The sequence below is a fragment of the Gopherus flavomarginatus genome, chromosome 3 (assembly GCF_025201925.1).
Source record: "Gopherus flavomarginatus isolate rGopFla2 chromosome 3, rGopFla2.mat.asm, whole genome shotgun sequence".
Classification (NCBI taxonomy): domain Eukaryota; kingdom Metazoa; phylum Chordata; order Testudines; family Testudinidae; genus Gopherus; species Gopherus flavomarginatus.
Genome location: NC_066619.1, coordinates 28,455,025 through 28,474,762, shown reverse-complemented (window position 1 = coordinate 28,474,762; position 19,738 = coordinate 28,455,025). Strand labels below are relative to the sequence as shown.

Sequence of the window (19,738 nt, the reverse complement as noted above, 5' to 3'; positions counted from 1 at the left end):
TGAGATCAGTCTAACGAGACAGTTCACTTAACAGCAGGATACCAAGGAAGGAAAAATAACTTTTGAAGTGATAATGAGAGTGGCCCATTTCAGACAGTTGACAAGAAGGTGTGAGTAACAGTCTGTTTTTTGAAGGTTTTTTGTTGAAGAATTGCCACTTTTAGGTCTATTTAGTGACCAGAGAGACTGAAGTGTTCTTCTGGTTTTTGAATGTTATGATTCCTGATGTCAGATTTGTGTCCATTTATTCTTTTGCGCAGAGACTGTCTGGTTTGGCCGTGTAATTATACGGGAACTCTTATCCGTACTGCAGATTTTCTGTAATCCCCTTGAGGTGGATGTGTGAGGCTGCAGTGTCAAATGTCCTTTCACTGAGTGGTACTAGTTTTATGTCAGGAGAAGCCACACTCTCCTGCAACTCTGTAGAAGCAGCCTTTCCTTTGTTTTTCACTGCAGGAGTATGGACTCAGGAGGAAGGACAGAGGACAGGAATTAGCCTCTCCCTTCTACCCTGTAGTAGTATGCAGTTTTCCCAGCCTCCCAAGCTAAATCTTGGGCAGAGTTGCTGACTAAAGCTTGGTCTAGATTGCAGAATTCTGTTGTCTGACCCACTGTTTAGCAGTCAGTGTATAGTAGAACAAATCATGCTCATATTGTTAGCAATACTACTACTCTGCAGTCTGAGAACTGGTACTCATGTATAATGTACATTCTGAGCTCTAAGTCTCTTTTAGTTGATCCAGTAAAAGATATTACCTCAGCCACCTTGTGTGTGTCATTATGTTTTAGTTAGTCTAAATTATGGTATTTGCTAATTACAAGTTCAATGCTGTATTAAAGTGAAGAATGTGAACATTGTATTTGTACTGTTTTGATCCACACCGGCGATTTAGAAGAAACAAACAAAACCACTTATTGTTGGTAATGTAATGAATAATTTATTCTAATAAATGCAACTGCAGATACTAAAATGACCCTTTAAAGTTAAATGTTACAATTACTTATGTCCGTGTTTTTCTTGCTCTAGATCCAAGTCGGTTTCAGGACTGTTGGAGACTTTCTGATGGTTTTGTAGCAGCTGAATCTAAAACTATATTACCCCATCGAGCCAGATCAAGGTAGCATTTTGTGACTGAAACTGGATGATTATTGTGGTGGTGTTTGTGACACAAGCTGTATTGTTTTCTAATTTTTATAATGAAAAATAAGATCAGAAGAAGAAACTACACATCTTACATTGTGTGCCTGGTTTTTTTTTCAGACCTGACCTCATGGATAATTATTTGGCTTTGGTTCTTTCGGCTTTTATTACTAATGGACTTCTAGAAGTAAGTGCAGAGTTTACGTTAGAATGATCATTTCCTCAAAATAATACTAAAAGATGTGTACATTAAATGCAGCTATTTCAGTACATTTTTACTTTTCTTTAAGGGTCTGGTTGAAGTAATTACAAGCAGTGATGACCATGTGTCTGTTAGAGCAACAATCCTGTTAGGAGAACTTTTGCACATGGTAAGTCAGGGCTTAATGTTCATTATAGATAGGATTGGTAGTGTCACATATTGTTAAGCTTGCCTTAACCATGAGACCAGCTTTTCTCTTCCTGCAGTCCTTTGTTTCATTCACTACACACCTTACAACTTCTGCAACATATAAAGGGGGAAGGAAGAGTCCTACAGACAATATTTTTTTCATCCCAGAGCAGGTCCATCCTGTGTGCTGAATGAGGCAAAGGCCCTTTGGAAATAATAGTATGTAATTAAAGACTTTGTCATAATGCATACACTCAGGGTGAGTGTGGGTGGGGATGTGTGTGAAGGGGGAGTGAGTAAATTATGGTTTGACAAGCAACCCTGCATTCTAGTATTTTCTAATTTTGGTGCTTGACTTTGAATCTTAATAATATTCTTATAACAGAGATATTTGTGTGTAGGCCTTTAAGATTTATTCTGACTGGAATAAATTTTTTACCATTCCGGACAATAGGGTTTGATCCTTATTTCAACACTTGAAGAAATATTTTTGTGCATTTTTATGGTTGCGGCATTTGCAACATTTTTGGCAGCCAAATCTTTAGAGGATTCCAAAGGGTCACTAGCAACTGAAAACCTCTCATTTCTGTTTCATATTTTTTCCTGAGTATTGTTACAAGTATCATTACGGACTACTACAGTTGAAAGGAATATTTTTTGCGGTCTTTCAGTTTGTTTACTTTGGGCATTTGACAACATTTTGTATTATCATTTTCACTGTTTAATTTGATTGTAAAACCACAAGTTAACAGGAGACTTCAGAGGCAAGTGCAGTCTCCAGAACTATTTTAAATGCCTTTTAACAAATGTGGTATATGACTTTTTAGTAAAAGGTTGTGTCTTTTTAGTAAAAAGGCTTAATGTAATGGGAATTTGTAATCATGTATAAGAATGTTCTAACATAGAGCTCTGTTATATGAAAAGGGTAAATGGAGCCATACTGTGTCATTGTTTTGCATAGGAAAGTTCTGTTAAAATTTGTGGGATTTTTGTGGGATATGGCCAAAAAAGTATAAGATTGATGAATAGCTGGACCTAGTTTTTAATGACAAATATCTCTCTTTCAGGCAAACACAATCCTTCCTCATTCACATAGCCATCACTTGCACTGCTTACCAACGCTAATGAATATGGCAGCATCATTTGATATCCTGAAGGAGAAAAGACTGTAAGCATATTATGTCGTACTAAGATACTGGGAATGTGTGAACATATACAATATATATTTATTACAGTTAAAAACTGCTGTTTTTTTAAAAAGTGTGCATACATAAATATGTTTTGACCCTTATTGGATTTATGTCTGTAGTTATTAATGGTTAGCACATATATGCAGTACAGGTAAATATTGTTTCAGTGTACAGTAAATTAGTTCCAAAGTTGCAATATTGTGACCATAATTAATCCTGAAATTCAGACAGAATTGGAAGAAAGATTTTGATATGAGCAACTTTTGTCATATCAAAACTACTTTGCATCAGGTATTACAAGAATTATTTTTACAAGGGAGTTCATATTACTAAGGAGATCTTAATTATTATTATTAACAACAACAACATGAATTAATATCTGACCAAACAATATAAACCACATTACTTGAGATGTGTCCTGAATTTTGTCTCCCTTAAGTGTTTGAACTTGTTTAGTGTTTAACCTTCTGGAAAGGTTAAGACTTTAAAATTAGGAATGACTGTGCAAAAACCTTACCTTAGCCAAATGTTTAACTCTAGCTATATTAATTAGTAATTTGTCAAATTTATGAAGCATTAATAGCAAAATTAAAAATTGAAGTTCAATGTTAGACTTTCTCTCTGAAAACTCAGGAACTAGAAATGTAAATGCTCAGTCTCAGAAAGACTTTGACTGTCCAAGAGACAGTGATTTAAAAAACCCAGAGAAATAGCTTCTGTCTCCTGCTACAGCTTCTTTTGTTTGAAGCTTCCACTTGTTTTCAAAATGTTTCTTATACTGTAGGTCTGTTTAAACATGAGGCACAAACAAAGCAGAAGCTTCAAACATTTGCCACTGCATTTGATGGAGCAGACATACTGTATTTCCTAGTATTTACACAAATCGTTTTTTGTCTGGCACTGTCACAATAATGAATTGAGAGCTATATGCCAGCAACACTGACTAAAACTAAATATCTGTAAAAGCTGTTTATTCCTCACAGTAAATATGAAAGAAGAAAATGAATTAAATGTTTACGATTTTTCCTAAAATTTCACTTTTTTGCAGTTCAATTTCAGAAGAGTGAATTTTTGCATGTAGTGTATTTTATTCATGACAGAAGTCAGATTAATTTGATTTATTCCAAATTTCTATAAACTGACTATCCATAACTCTAGGTGCTTTTACACTATCGAGTATGCTTAAATGTTAGGTCTTCTGCAAAGCTAAACAATTTTGTAGTAAATTGTGCGAAGTATTGTAGTCATTATTTGTGATTGCTCAGTATTATTCTCAGTATTATTTTTGTTTTTTTTATTATTTGTGATGGCTCAGGTTATTCTCAGTATTATTTTTGATCTGGCTTTTCAAATTTGTATCAGGTGATGATGATAAAACCAGGAAAGAAATTCCTTGATATTTTAATCTCTCCATTGTGCTTTTAATGATAATCACTGAATTATTTTTAAACTACACTTCTACCCTGATATAACGCGACCTGATATAACACGAATTCAGATATAACACGGTAAAGCAGCACTCGGGGAGGAGAGGGGGCTGCACACTCCGGGGATCAAAGATAGTTCAATATAATGCAGTTTCATATATAATACGGTAAGATTTTTTGGCTCCCAAGGACAGCATTATATTGGGGGAGAGGTGTACTATTGTAAAATTTCTTGTGCTAAGTTTGATGGCTGTACGTTGTATCATAAATACTAAAAATAATAAAGGTTTCCATGAAGATTTCCAAGGTGTTATTGAAAGGCTTGAGTACAATTTGGCAAGAATGTTAACTGCTAACCAAGTTGTACATATTTGGAGTGAGGGTGGGGATTCTTTTTTTATGTGCTTATAATTCTGCCTATATTTCTTTTGCATTGCAAGAGTAGTTAGTATGAAGTAAGCCGTAGAAAGTCATATAGTGGTGACACATTTGTGAAAGTATGAATATTGCATATCTAAAAATTCTGCTGAATGTAAAAAAAAAAAATCCACAAAATGGGTTTAATTTAAGTTGGACTATTAAAAAAAGTGGTGAAATCTAATTTTAATCTGTTAACGTTGGACTTAAGTGGATGCCAGGGAAAGAATAGAAGATCTGTAGCAGTAACTGGTAACTTTCATACTTGGTCAGGACAGTAGGTGAGGAGAGGAACTGAAGAGTAGAAATGGCACACTTCCACACTGGTTTGACTTCTTTTTAGCTTACAATTTTTCTGTTTTTTGCCCTCTCTGAAAATAATTCAGAGGGTCAAAGGCGTCCTTAGCCACTTAACTCCATTTCTCCCTACCTGTCTCTACTGAAGAAATATAGTCTTACTGATATCACATCTGTTATATCTGGGGACCCTGACCCTGTCAGCACTGTCTGTATTGTCTTGATCTAGGAGCTCCAAAGTTACAATTTGTGAGTGTAGTTATCCATCAAATAACACTTGTAATAAAAGTTGTTTTAAAAAAAAAAAAGGTAGATGAAAATGTCTCCCAAGTAGGGAACAGTGTATATCCAAATATTACAACCATATCTATTAGTGCTGGTATTCTTAGGATTGCTGTACTTTTTAAAAGCACACACAAAATAGCTCCCAAGCCATCCTTTTCAAGCTCTTGTAAAACTTGTAATTAATGCACACCATTAGGTCTTATCTCTAGGCAAGTGGTATGTTTCTGTACTTCTCAGTGTTCAAGTTCATAATGAATATTTGATTTCGTAAACTGTTTGATATCTGATGCTGGTTGGTTGATTCCTGAATGGCCCATGTCCTGTTTTCCCGTTGTTTCCTATCTCTAAAATTCTCAAAACTAATTTCCCACTGAAGGGACAAGACTGGAGAGTATAAAACTATTGGAACTTGCACCTTCTAGAATTATAAGAGGACAGTAATTTTACACTTTCTTTTTGAATTCAGAACAGTCATTTCTCATTGACAACTTCTTTGTTGACCCAAGCTTATTTAATACAAGACTTAGCAATGGTGGCCTGTGTTTTATTGTAATAAAATCAGTTGAACAGTGATAAATATCAATATTTTTCCTACTAGACGAGCCAGTGCAGCGCTAAATTGCTTAAAACGCTTTCATGAGATGAAGAAACGAGGACCTAAACCTTACAGCCTCCATTTAGATCATATTGTTCAGAAGGCAATCTCAACACACCAAAAGAGGGATCAATACCGTGTGCAGAAAGATATCTTTGTTTTAAAGGTATTTTGATTAATCATTTAACTATTAGTAAGCTTAATGTTAAATAACAGAGACTCTGAAGTTAATTTGTTGTGATTTTTAAACCATTGTCCAGAAATCCTGATTTTTTAAAATTTATTTATTTTTAATATCACCACTTCTGTTTTTGTTTAATCCATGATCCTTTATGCAATTTCTCTTCAGCAGCCAGATCGTTTAAGGGATATTGTGAGGTTTGCTTTTAACTTTAATAAAATAAAACTTTAATAATGAACATATTTGACTTCCAGAACTGGAAGGCATGCTGAAAATTGAATTTATTTTTTGCTTCTTATGCTGTCTGCTACTTTGCAATTTACTACTACTTTGCAAACCTACTGCTAAAATGCAACATACTACTTTTTCTAAGCTTTGGCAATGAATCTCAACTAGTTTATTTAATTTTAAGATGAGTTTTTAGTCTGTTTCACTTTTAGGCTGTCATTCAGGCACCAGAATGCTGCAGTTTGAGTTGTATACACACAAGATAGGTTTTTGCAAAAAAGGAGGAAATGCAGGAAATGCTTCTCATTGGAATTTGTCTTCAGTTTCAAAAATGTACTATAAATTAATTTGAGGTTTAGACTTTATGCTTATTTCACTGTTGATAGTGTAACCTTGTTTGTAGAATGCTGTTTGTCAAGCATTAGTACAATTATACAATTAGTACAACAACAATTCATTAAATGATTGTAGATTTGATCATAAGCAATTTTTTTTATGCTTCTTATGCTGTCTGCTACTTTGCAATTTACTACTGCTTTGCAAACCTACTGCTAAAATGCAACATACTACTTTTTCTAAGCTTTGGCAATGAATCTCAACTAGTTTATTTAATTTTAAGATGAGTTTTTAGTCTGTTTCACTTTTAGGCTGTCATTCAGGCACCAGAATGCTGCAGTTTGAGTTGTATACACACAAGATAGGTTTTTGCAAAAAAGGAGGAAATGCAGGAAATGCTTCTCATTGGAATTTGTCTTCAGTTTCAAAAATGTACTATAAATTAATTTGAGGTTTAGACTTTATGCTTATTTCACTGCTGATAGTGTAACCTTGTTTGTAGAATGCTGTTTGTCAAGCATTAGTACAATTATACAATTAGTATAACAACAATTCATTAAATGATTGTAGATTTGATCATAAGCAATTTTTTTTATGTTAGGGTAAAGTGCAGCAAAGAAACTTCCTATTTTCACTTCTTTTCTAATATTCTAGGATACAGAGGAAGCACTTGTAATGAATCTTAGAGATAGTCAAGTACTTCATCATAAAGAGAACCTTGAGTGGAATTGGAATCTGATAGGGACCATACTTAAGGTGAGCAAAGAAAATTCATGATCTTTTTCACACCTATTTCATAAAAAAAACTAATTTGGCTTATTTCTTATGTGAGCTTAAAGTTTGTAATATTAGAAGGAAGCTATGAGAAGATACTTCTGAAGTCGTCTCATAAAAGTAGGTTCCTGTTTGGTTTTTTTCATCAGGAGTGTTTGAATACTCTGGTATTTCTGCTTTTCAAAATGTCATCTAGTTTTTCTATTCAGTTAGTTGTCTTATTCTGAATTGAAAAACAAGAATTGCATTTAGTAGACCGCTACAGTTTCTCCTCATAAAATTGGAGAAATTAGAAAATAAAAAACTACTAAGACATCTGGTTTATTTTCCTGCCAATGGAGGATTTTCCATACAATATATTTTCTAGTGCTTTGTCAAACTAAATTTTAAATGTTTCAAAGGATGAAGCTTCAGATCCTCCAAAATCAAATCCCATTTTGTTTTCTGCTTGTATTTTAACCTGTTTAGATGCCGTTTTATTATCTCTCAGTATTCACTGGTGTTTTTAAGTTAGTACCTCAAATATAAATTATTTGGTATTTATCTATTTTAGATTATTAATAAAAAACCCAATTTAGTGCACATCCCTGAAACTCCCCACCTAAATACCATTAGAATCATAGAATATCAGGGTTGGAAGGGATCTCAGGAGGTCATCTTGTCCAACCCCATGCTCAAAGCAGGATCAATCCCCAGACAGATTTTTGCACCCAAAACCTAAATGGCCCCCTCAAGGATTGAACTCTCAGCCCTGGGTTTAGCAAGCCAATGCTCAAACCAGAGCTATCCCTCCCCAATTCACACTGACATTTATCCTTACCCTTAGGTGAAGGGTCTCGGATATTTCTGTCAGTGACATTGCTCGTATTCAGAACTATTCAAATATTTTAAATGATCATGCAGCACCATTAAATGCTTTGCTCAAATAAAGTACTCTTCTTAACGCTAATGTTGAATTCTATTTAATGCTAATGAGGAGGTAGTGACAGGGAAATGGAGTAGACAGCTTTGGCTTTGCCATTAAAAAAAAAAAATTAAAATGTTTCCAGACTTGATAACCATTAGTTTTATATTTATATTTATATTTATAAACAGCCACACTCATGAGTGAGTAACTGTGTTCAACCGTGCAGCTAACTGAAAGAAAATAAAGATGTGATGACACTTTGTTACTGGAATGAAAGCATTCTTCAGTGGTTTCTTTAGATTCTTTCACACACAACAGAATAACTAATGAGAATTTTTTAAATAGTAACTGAAGCATCTGTGTCAATATATAGAAGTGAAGAAATTTTAGTGAATTACCCAAAGTGATGTACAAGTCTTATATAATGCCATATCTGTTCTATCTCTAGTGGCCAAATGTAAATCTAAGGAACTATAAAGATGAACAGTTGCACAGGTATGTAAAACTTATTTAGACTTCCTGTGGAAAAAAAAGAATTTTGAAATATTTCAATCAGCTGTTCCTTGGAAATGCAACATTTCTAAATTCTACTCTGTATATGAGCTGTGAAAATGAAATTTAGGCAATTAAATTGTAAAGGTTAAATATAAGGAGTCACTTAGGTATGCTAAGAGTTATTTTCTGTACTAATATATTTATCCTCTAAAACAGAAGGATATTAACTAGCCAAACAACTTCATTACATTTTAAACCTCAAAAGATTATATTTTCACTATTTCTTCAATTTAGTGTTTGGTAGCAACATTTTGAGAAACATTCCTGAGTAAAACAAACCTGGTTGCTATACCAGCTGGTAAAATAAAACAAAACAAAAGGGTGAAAAAAATTTTTAAAGAAAAAAGCAACAATTTTGAAATCAAATGTAGGTGTTTTTTAAGAACTAAAAGCTCTACCACTAAGTGCAGTGTTTTTCATCTACATTTATAATCTTTGGAACAAGGGAATTTTTCTTTCATCACTTCTACTCCCAGCTTCAAGTGTTAGTAAATATCTTTGGGATGCCACTCATAATGTAGACCTAAGACATTTATCTGAATAAACAGTCTTTTAGTTTTCCTCATTTTGCCGAGATTGACAGGATATTTTTCTGTAGACTTGTGAGGAAAACCTACTGCTAAGATGCAACCTTTAAAGACTACACCTTGCTCTGACTTCTTAATTTCTTTCAGTAAAAATAATCAGACTACTTTTTAAGTGGAAATGTAAAAGACAGCAATCCATTTTTACATTCTGTCCTAAACGTGGTGGTGGTGTGATAATCTAACTGTATCCCACTTTCCTCCTGCCCTTTTCATACACACACAATACAAAAGTAATTGCTAACTGCTAATACGTGATAAAGGATTATTTTCAAGATTCAGTCATTTGTAATATTACTCTTTTCAAAGGAATGTCTACAATTCTGTGTAACTATTTACTGGATTTCTACTGTATTCAGGCGTACTCAGTGGATGAGTGATTTTTTTTTTTAAAATGCTCAATAAGTTGTGAAAAGCTTTTTACTTTAAGACTTATTTCTGCACTTGCAGAATTGCAAACATGCTTTTACTGCCATAAAATATTCTAACTCTTTGGTTGCAGTTAATATAGATTTTTAAAAAACCCGACCTTCTGCAGTCTTGGATGACCCAGAGCTATGAACTGTTAACTGTATCATTCTCAAAAATTGTTGACAGTAAAACACTTTTTCCCCCCCCAGACTTTGTTCTCCATCGTATAAATACACAACTTGTGCTGTGTGCCAGTGCATTTAGTCTAATGTACGTTGTGAAAAACTCATGACTGTAGTGTTAAAGTAATCAAATATGGCTCTTAAAAATAATTAAATCACAATTGTGGTGTTCAAGTTATTGCTAGCCTTACTTACTCTCTGAAAGATGCACATAAGCATGATCCATATGAATGTTTAATTATGACTTATGTTCGCTCACATGTTCTTATTATAGGTTGGTTGTTTTGTGAAAATATAAAACAGCCTTGAGAGGACTCCTTAGGAATTTCTCTGCCCTGTGTTTTATCAGTCAGACTTGGACACAAGCCTGTTCTCTCATTCCTGCTGTAATAAAAATAAAAAAATAAATAAATCAGTGTTTGTATAGAGAGTCATTGATACCCCTTAAAAAGCAATCTGTGTTCTCTTATACTATGGTATGAAAGGTGTATACTAAATATGACTAATGATTTATGGAAAATATTAATATTTTAAATTACAAACTTAGGGCCCTACTGCTGCAATCCTGAATTGATTCTACCTGAATCAGTGTAGCTCTGCACTAATACAGTTATAGGGTTTCATATTTGATCATTAGTAATGCCCAAGATCTGTATAAACTGTCCAAATAAGAAGTATCACTTTGGGAAAATATGGTGTGACATGCATAGAAGGCATGTATTTTTCTTGAAGACAAACACATACCAGCCACTATGTGGTCTGACTTCTCTTAAAAATACTTAACAAATACCTGGACACACAGATTTGGTTTTTTTTAAATCTGCCAAGAGAAGAGCACTTACTACAGAAAGTGGGTCACTCTTATAGACAGACAGATGGGAGTAATCTCTGAACTTTCCGCAGGAGAAATGTTACAGAAGAGATTATAACTGAATGAACTTGTTTTATTGCCTGCTTTTGTTGTTCGCTTTTTAAAAAAAAAAAAAATCTTCTTGATAACTTGAATTTTTTGTTTATCTTCTATTGTGGCATTCCCAGAAGGCAAGAAAGAATTTTTTGTTACTCTTCATGTGGTCACATCTCTGAAATTGTTCTCTGGCTATAATTATTTCGGCTGCCTGATCTTTGTTTCTGCAAACTACAATTTTAGTAATTTGGGAATAAATCTACTTGGTACCCATCACCGTAATTCCTTGTGTACAAAATATCCCTTTCATGCCCACAAGTTCATATATATTATTTTTTGCAGCATAGTAAGATTTTTTAGGGTAATCAACTAATTCTTCTCATTTTAATCTTAATTAGGTTTGTCCGACGACTGCTGTATTTTTACAAGCCTAGCAGTAAATTGTATGCCAACCTGGATCTGGATTATGCCAAGTCTAAGCAACTCACTGTTGTGGGTTGCCAGTTTACTGAATTTCTTCTTGAATCTGAAGAGGTAAGAAATGATTTCAGCTACAAGATATAAGAAAAAAATGACAGTTCCCTATGGTAGGCAAGCAAAATCATAATTTTAGTAATGATGTTTACAAGAAAATTTTTAAAATTTAAAAAGACCATCTTGGCAAGTCTAATTAGAATCCTGAGGTATCCTGGCCAGCAGATGTAGGAGTGCCTCATTACTGTAGTGATTTGTATATTAAAAAGGAGTGGGGTTTTTGTTTTGTTTTTTGTTTTTTAAAGTAGAAATGGGTTTTTTGGAATGCTCCCTGGCCTCTTGTTCAGTACCAGAGATGTATCCATATTATCATGCTCAGATTCTTTTCCTTCAACTGTACTAAAATATTTTACTTTGCCTTGTCTTTTCATAACTGTCATACAGCATATGTCAAAATTGGTACAGAGCTCCCCCTGAAATCAGTCTTTGATTTGCCTTTAGTTTTTTTCACTTCATTAAACTGTTGGCACTAGTTAACATTTTTTATTTTATCATCTTTATATATGTGCATTCTGAGAAATTTAAATCAATACATTTTAGTAAACAAAACCTAACTAAAGCTGTTCGTTACCAGTAATAAATGAAAATATATTTTTACTTTTTTGGGGTAGGATGGACAAGGCTATCTGGAGGAATTGGTAAAAGATATTGTGCATTGGCTCAACTCTTCCTCTGGAATGAAACCAGAACGCAGTCTTCAGAACAATGGGTTACTAAGCACCCTTAGTCAGCACTACTTTCTGTTTTTTGGTACACTCTCCTGTCACCCTCACGGAGTGAAAATGCTTGAAAAATGCAATGTGTTTCAGTGGTGAGTGTTATTTACTTAAGTTTGTAATATGCTGTGGGTACGGGTTCAATCATTATAAAACCTGCAAATAATAAATAAAGACTTATGTCCAACAAAACTAAAAACCTCCCAAATCTTACTGGATTCTCCAACCTCTTCGGAAAAAGCCCTGTAGTACAGATGAATTTTGTAGAATGGCCTTTTTTTCCATTCATGTCTGACAAAAACATCTTGGTGACTGCATCAGGGAGACTGTTTCTGTCTACACACTGGAAATACGAGAAAAAGGCAGGCAGCATGCATTGTCAAATATCATGCTAATGTTTCTTAAGCAACCAGTATCAGATTATCATTTGTCCTTAACTTAACTTTGACCCAACATATTATGTTGAATGGTAAAAATAATAAATTAGCTAAATTATGTGTACGTGCATAAAATACTAAAATTGAAAGTGGATTCCAGCTAATACTTTCTTTCAACTTTTTTCAGTCTTCTTAATCTCTGTTCCTTGAAGAACCAAGATCACTTACTAAAACTGACAGTTTCTAGTTTGGATTACAGCAGAGATGGGTTAGCAAGAGTCATCCTTTCCAAAATTTTAACTGCATCTACTGATGTAAGTGTAATTAATCAAGCACACAGCTTGTCAATATTTATTATTAAGCATTTTATTTCTTTTGTTGTTTAATCTAATAAAATAAATCTGGTTAATTTAAGATGTATATTCATTCATTACAACAGGCTTTCATTTTTCTTAGTTGTGTAACACAAGCTTTCCTGGCATACCACAGACAACTTTTTAAAATATAACCTGGGCCTCATGCATTCTGTGATACTGTAACTGCACAACTTGCCATAGAATCCATTCCTTGCCACCTAACTGGGCTCCAGAATTTAAGCTTTTGTGTAATAGTTTCTACCCCTCAGGTTTGAGAGAGCTGATGGTGGAGGGGAAATGTTCTTAAATGTATGAAGCAAATATAAATCAATGCCAAGTTATCTTCTTGAGGAATAACTGTCAGGTCTTGTCTTCACTAGGAGAAAGTTGGATTTTTAACGTGTTAGGTAACTAACACGTTACAATCCTAGTGAAAACAAGTTTTAACACATTAACTGATTGAAGTAAATCTTAAAAAGATGCATGGGGGAAGGTGTGATTGCAGAGTGAGAGAAGGATACAAAAATTGACATTGACACTGGAACTGCTGTAGTGAAGGAGGCGAGTGGGATTCTGTAGGCTAAGGAAAGAATTGTACTGGATCTTCAAGAAAAGGGCAAGAAGTTCAGGTTTCATATAGTAGACAAGTAGGAGGAATCAATTTGAGTGATGTCAAAAAGGATAGCTAAAGTTGGGACTTGCCCAAGAAAGTCATTGTATATCTTGCTTGCAGTATTGTAGTCATGTTGGTCTCAGGATATTAGCAAGACAAGGTGGGTGAGGTAATATTTTTTTAATGGCTCAACTTCTGTTGGTGAAAGAGAGACAAACTTTTGAGCTGTTCTTCAGAAGAAAAGCTGTGTGTAACTCGAAAGCTTGTCTCTTTCACCAACAGAAGTTGGTCCAATAAAAGATACTACCTCACCCACCTTGTCTCTCAATGATATGCCTTGGTGAAAGCAGCTCTTCTGTAGACTGGAGAGGACAAAATTCAGTGCTAAGAGGGAGTTAAGGGAGAGGAAGTCAGTTACTATAAATGCCGTGTATTTCTTTGAGGCTGGCAAATATTGGATTTTTGTATGTGAAGGTGAGAGATTGAGGGCAAGGGAGGTGGGTGGTTGAGAGTGGAGACTATAAAGGTTGTGTCAAGATGACAGAATGAAAGTGGAAGGTAAGACCTTGGACTGAAATTGATATTCTTTAAAGAAATCATGATGATAGAAACTCTTGGATCTCATGCTTCTCCCACCATGAGGTAGGGAGGAACTCCATGAGGTCTAAGTTTTGGGGGTGGGGGAGACTTGAAGAGCAGCGGTTACCCTTGTGTTGATCAAAGCCAAATCAAAAAATTTTTGTAGTTCCCCCTTTTGCTCTCTCCTACAACCCTCATCCTACTCCCTCATATGTCTGTCTTCACTAGACTTCTTATCTCAAATTAATTGATTGCCAGTTAACTAGCTATTTAATACATATGTAAAGTTAGTCTGCAACTCTCCTAGGGATAAGCTTAAGCTAAACAACACATGTTTGTAGCCTAGGTTGAGCCTGCCTGCCTTCACTTTTCCTCAGAGCTTTCCCCAGTAACAATAGTTACTGAAATTGATAGTTGCCAGTTTTCATTGCTGCCCACAAGGTTCGGAGTACAGTAGAACCTCAGTTATGAACACTTTCGGAATGGAGGTTGTTCATAACTGAACAAAACATTATGGTTCTTTCAAAAGTTTACTATTGAACATTGACTTAATACAGCTTGGAAACTTTAATATGCAGAAGAAAAATGCTGCTTTCAACATCTCAATTTAAATGAAACAAGCAAAGAAACAGTTTCCTTACCTTGTCAAATCTTTTTTTAAACTTCCTCTTAATTTTTGTAGTAGTTTACGTTTAACACAGTACTGTACTGCATTTGCTTTTTTTGTTTCTGCTGCTGTCTGATTGCGTACTTTCGGTTCCAAAAGAGATGTGTGGTTGACTGGTCAGTTCGTAACTCTGGCATTTGTAACTCTGAGGTTCTGCTGTAGCAGCAATGGACCAATGTCTTGTACATTTCACTCTGCTACTTAGGAAAGCTGCAAGTAGCAACATAAGTGTTGGAGTTGTCTGGCTTGAGGAGACAGCGCTGAATTTGTTCACATTTAGAAGGTTAACTTCACAATTTAAGCTACATATTGTAAGATCTTAAATTCTTCAAAAATTGATAGTATAAATCCCCTCAGGTATCAGGGCCAGCTTTCCAACTCCTCAGAGTAAAGCAGATTTTTCAAACCATCGCCGCAGGTAGAGCATAGATGCTGTCTTGTATGAAATAGTGCTGGCAGTTCACAAGGCAGCACTTACAGCGGTACTGACAATTTTCTACACAGTGCCAAGGACAGTGGACTGTTGGATGGTATTGGCTTTCAGGTGAGACAGGTGAGACTTGTCCTGACCGGATAACTTGTGGTCATGGAAAAAATAATTACATCACACTTTTTGTAAGAGAGAAACATGTAGACAGTTGTAATAACACATGCAAAACAATGTGTAAACTGTACTTATTTGCTATGTAACGTTGTGATGGAAATGCACTGTCTTTGAATATGAAAAATATGTTTAATATTTAACTACTGAATATTCTCTCTTGCAAATATTTTTTTTCCGTTGCAGAGCTGCAGGTTATATGCAACAAAACATTTACGAGTATTGTTGAGGGCCAATGTAGAATTCTTTAGTAACTGGGGGATTGAATTACTGGTGACCCAGCTGCATGATAAAAATAAAACCATATCTTCTGAAGCACTTGATATCTTAGATGAGGCGTGTGAAGATAAGGTGAGCATCATTAGTCTACAGCAATAACGTAAGAATGTGTGTAGGAAAATATATTTTCTTTCTTTAAAAAATTAAATTACCTTTTTTGATAATTCTACTTTGCAAAGTGTTTTAAGTTACTTACTACAAAGTGCCTATATAATGAATATTCGTAAACTATAATAGCATATATTGGAGGAAATTTTTGTGATGTTGTTTACTATCTGTCATATACTTTCAATTTCACATGCTTCTGGGTGTTTATCACTGCTATTGTAATTTTCATTCTTAAAGGTGCTCAGAGCTTCTATATGAATATTTCTTATTCTAAATAAATAGTTGCCTTCTTAAATTAAATGGCTTACATAAATTCAGGATTTTAAAATGAGCTTTTCTACTTCTCTTTTAGGCCAATCTTCATGCCCTTATCCAGATGAAACCTGCTCTCTCTCATCTTGGAGACAAAGGGTTGCTTTTGCTTCTAAGGTAGGTGTTACATGCATCTTTTCATTTAAGAAAAACTTATGTTCATACTCCAAGCGGTTTGTTAGAGATGGACTATTCAGTGTCTGTTGTTACTTTACAGATTTCTGTCCATTCCAAAGGGATTTTCCTATCTAAATGAGAGAGGCTATGTAACAAAACAAATGGAGAAATGGCAAAAGGTAATTCTAACAAGGCTAAGTGTTTAGCCATTGCAAATTATTTTTAAAGGAGGGATGATGTGAATATAGACATTTAGAAGTTTGGAAGGAATTCACAGTTGTACAATATTAATGTCAGGACATTCTGTTGCTTCAGTGATCGTTTGTGAGTGTTTCTAGTGAAACATCTTGTTGTTAGGGACTCTTCACTCCATTGTGTGACTACTTTCTTGTCTTAGCAAGAGCATCTTAATGAGGTTTTTAATAATATAAAATTAACTAAAAAATTTTGACAACAATTCCCTTTCCTGAAATATACACAACTACATGACTGATGAGATGCTTTAGGAGAGTGGTGGGTCTGCTGAGTTGTCAGCAGAATGTGGTGCATAATATCTTCTGTAGGAGAGAGGATTTCTTTCACAAAGAATTACCTTATTTCTAGATGACTACTGGCTCTAATGGTTCCCAAAGAAAGCCAATCTTATGTGGTCTAATGAAGATGTTGACACACTATACTGTCAGAAAGTGAACAGGAACACTCAGACCCACTGACAGCAATGGGGAGATAGGTACTTGAGGGCAGCCTCTTGCTTCAGTACACAGAGAGTCATTGCAGATGGCAGCCATTTTGAAAGAGGGCAGTTCTTGGAATTCTCTATAGTAGGTCCATAATTCTTCAGCCTCTGTTAAAGGAGAAGATTAGTTATTAAAATAATAGTCTTTCTTTCCATTAATTCTACAAAAAATATCAAATGTAGCCTACAGGCAAGATTTCAGTGTTTAAACGAAAAGCTTGAATTATCTGTTCTTTTAGGATTATGAGAGAAAAAGTGCTATATCAGGTGCTAATTCTCTTAGCATCCACTTTTACATTAATTTTATCCCCAAAATAGTTGGGCAGATTTGTTGTAAATTTTCAGAACATTCATTCTATATTCTAAGTATAGAATATAGTATATATTACTATATATAGTAATATACAAGTTTGTTTACATTTACGAGAGATAATGCTGCCCACTGCTTATTTACAATTTCACCGGTAAGTGAGAACAGGCATTCGCATGGGACTTTTGTAATCGGCATTGCAAGGTATTTATGTGCCAGATATGCTAAACATTCGTATTCCCCTTCATGCTTTAACCACCCACTCCAGAAAGAAATAGGACTGAGGGTATGGCTACACTTGAAATTTCAAAGCGCTGCCGCGGCAGCGCTGCGAAGTGTGAGTGTGGTCGGAGCTCTCTCCCAGCTGAAAAACTCAGCTTTGATTATGATCAGAAATAGTTTCTCCATAATATAGTACTATGTTGTAAATACTAGAAACATTTGTTGCCTGTCATATTATCAATGAAGTAATAGGCTCTATATTTCAATTTTCCTTTTTAGGAGTACAATTTAAAATATGTTGAATTAATTGAAGAACAACTTAATGAAGCACTTACCACTTACCGTAAACCTATTGATGGTGATAACTATGTTCGTCGGAGCAACCAAAGGTAACTTTTGTTGCAAATAAATTTGTTTTAAGATGACACGAATTGTGATGGCTTTTTAAAAATGTCATAATTATTGCCATGAAAACAGATCATTTCTTTTTCTACCAGATTACAGCGGCCACATGTCTACCTGCCAGTTCACCTTTATGGCCAACTGGTGCACCACAAAACAGGCTGTCATTTGTTGGAAGTTCAGGTGAGGACATTCACAATCAATAAATTAAAAGTAGGGCTGTCAATTTATTGCAGATGACTCTCATGATTAACTAAAAAAAATTAATCATGAATTAAAAAATGTATCGCTATTAATCACAGTTTTAATAGCATTGTTAAACAATAGAATACTAATTGAAATTTATTAAATATTTTTGGATGTTTTCTACATTTTAAAATATATTGATTTCAATTACAGCACAGAATACAAAGTGTACTGTTCACTCTATTATTATTTTTTGTTACAACTATTTGCACTGTAAAAATGATAAACAAAAGAAACAGTATTTTTCAGTTCACCTAATAAAAGTACTGTAGAGCAATCTCTTTATCGTGAAAGTGCAACGTACAAATTTGGTTGGTTTTTTTGTTGTTGTTGTTCCATAACTACACTCGGGGGGGAAAAAAAAGGGGGGCAAAACTTGTAGTGCCTACAAGTCCACTCAGTCCTACTTCTCATTCAGCCAATTGCTAAGACAAACAAGTTTGTTTACATTTACGGGAGATAATGCTGCCCACTGCTTATTTACAATTTCACCGGTAAGTGAGAACAGGCATTCGCATGGGACTTTTGTAATCGGCATTGCAAGGTATTTATGTGCCAGATATGCTAAACATTCGTATTCCCCTTCATGCTTTAACCACCCACTCCAGAAAGAAATAGGACTGAGGGTATGGCTACACTTGAAATTTCAAAGCGCTGCCGCGGCAGCGCTGCGAAGTGTGAGTGTGGTCAGAGCTCTCTCCCAGCTCTGCACGTAAACCACATCCTCTACGGGTGTAGCTTGCAGCGCTGGGAGCCGCGCTGCGGCACTGATTACATTGAGGCTTTACAGCGCTGTATCTTGCAGCGCTCAGGGGGGTGTTTTTTCACACCCCTGAGCGCGAAAGTAGCAGCGCTGTAAAATGCCAGTATAGCCAAGGCCTGAGTGGTCTTGTAGACTCTGAAGTACTACATTGTTTTATTTCTGAATGCAGGTTTGTTTGTTTTTTTACATAATTCTACATTTGTAAGTTCAACTTTCATGATAAAGAGATTGCACTACAGTACTTGTACTAGGTGAATTGAAAAATACTATTTTTTTTCGGTGCAAATATTCGTCATCAAAAATAAATATAAAATGAACACTGTACACTTTGTATTGTGTTGTAATTGAAATCAACATATTTGAAGATGTAGAAAACAGAAAATATGCAAATGTTGTTCTATTGTTTAACAGTACGTTTAATTGCTGTTAATTTTTTTAATCGCTTGGCAGCCCTAATTAAAAGTAAAAACAACTTTTCAGGTGTGTTGTAACCCTTCTAGAATAACTGACTTGGATAACCTCTATTTTGATCATCATTTGAACATTCATTAAAATGAAGATCCATAAAACTATGGCCTTTCCAAATTTCAAAAAAGTTTTTTCTTGCAAGGGCAATCTTTACCTGCATTCTGGCATCATGTGAAATTCTTTCCTGGTGTTGAAAACATCAGAGAAATATCTTTCAGTCTGCTTCTTGCAACTGATCATTGTGAATGGTAGGGGCTAATGAGGGCAGAAATAGGAAAGACAAACACATCATCAATAAGAAATGCTTTTTGGAGAGTATATTTTAGCTGAATGAACACTATAAGCAGTGATTAGTAAAGCTACTTTTTGCTTTATGCATATAGGGAATATGGATTGGGAATTTTTGTTAAAACAAATGTGTATTTTAGATCCCTGAAAATGGAGAGAGAAATAAAATAGTCTGTTTTCGTTTTTAAAAATTAACTTGTAAACTTAGTGCTTAGAGTGAGTTTTATAGAATTGTT

The 19,738-nt window shown here is 34.7% G+C and overlaps 1 protein-coding gene across 3 annotated transcripts in view; it reads left to right on the top strand.

Moving 5' to 3' along the window:
• The window catches only part of RICTOR (RPTOR independent companion of MTOR complex 2), a 178,028-nt gene that overhangs the window by 124,965 nt on the left and 33,325 nt on the right, over positions 1 to 19,738 (top strand). For all 3 annotated transcript variants that reach the window (XM_050946855.1, XM_050946854.1, XM_050946856.1), the window contains 15 exons: positions 1,028 to 1,118; positions 1,262 to 1,328; positions 1,432 to 1,512; positions 2,600 to 2,700; positions 5,747 to 5,909; positions 7,143 to 7,244; positions 8,618 to 8,664; positions 11,207 to 11,342; positions 11,954 to 12,153; positions 12,623 to 12,749; positions 15,438 to 15,602; positions 15,991 to 16,067; positions 16,168 to 16,246; positions 17,615 to 17,724; positions 17,833 to 17,920. In XM_050946855.1, the coding sequence (XP_050802812.1) occupies positions 1,028 to 1,118; positions 1,262 to 1,328; positions 1,432 to 1,512; positions 2,600 to 2,700; positions 5,747 to 5,909; positions 7,143 to 7,244; positions 8,618 to 8,664; positions 11,207 to 11,342; positions 11,954 to 12,153; positions 12,623 to 12,749; positions 15,438 to 15,602; positions 15,991 to 16,067; positions 16,168 to 16,246; positions 17,615 to 17,724; positions 17,833 to 17,920 (1,634 nt within the window). The remainder of the gene's footprint in view (positions 1 to 1,027; positions 1,119 to 1,261; positions 1,329 to 1,431; positions 1,513 to 2,599; positions 2,701 to 5,746; positions 5,910 to 7,142; positions 7,245 to 8,617; positions 8,665 to 11,206; positions 11,343 to 11,953; positions 12,154 to 12,622; positions 12,750 to 15,437; positions 15,603 to 15,990; positions 16,068 to 16,167; positions 16,247 to 17,614; positions 17,725 to 17,832; positions 17,921 to 19,738) is intronic.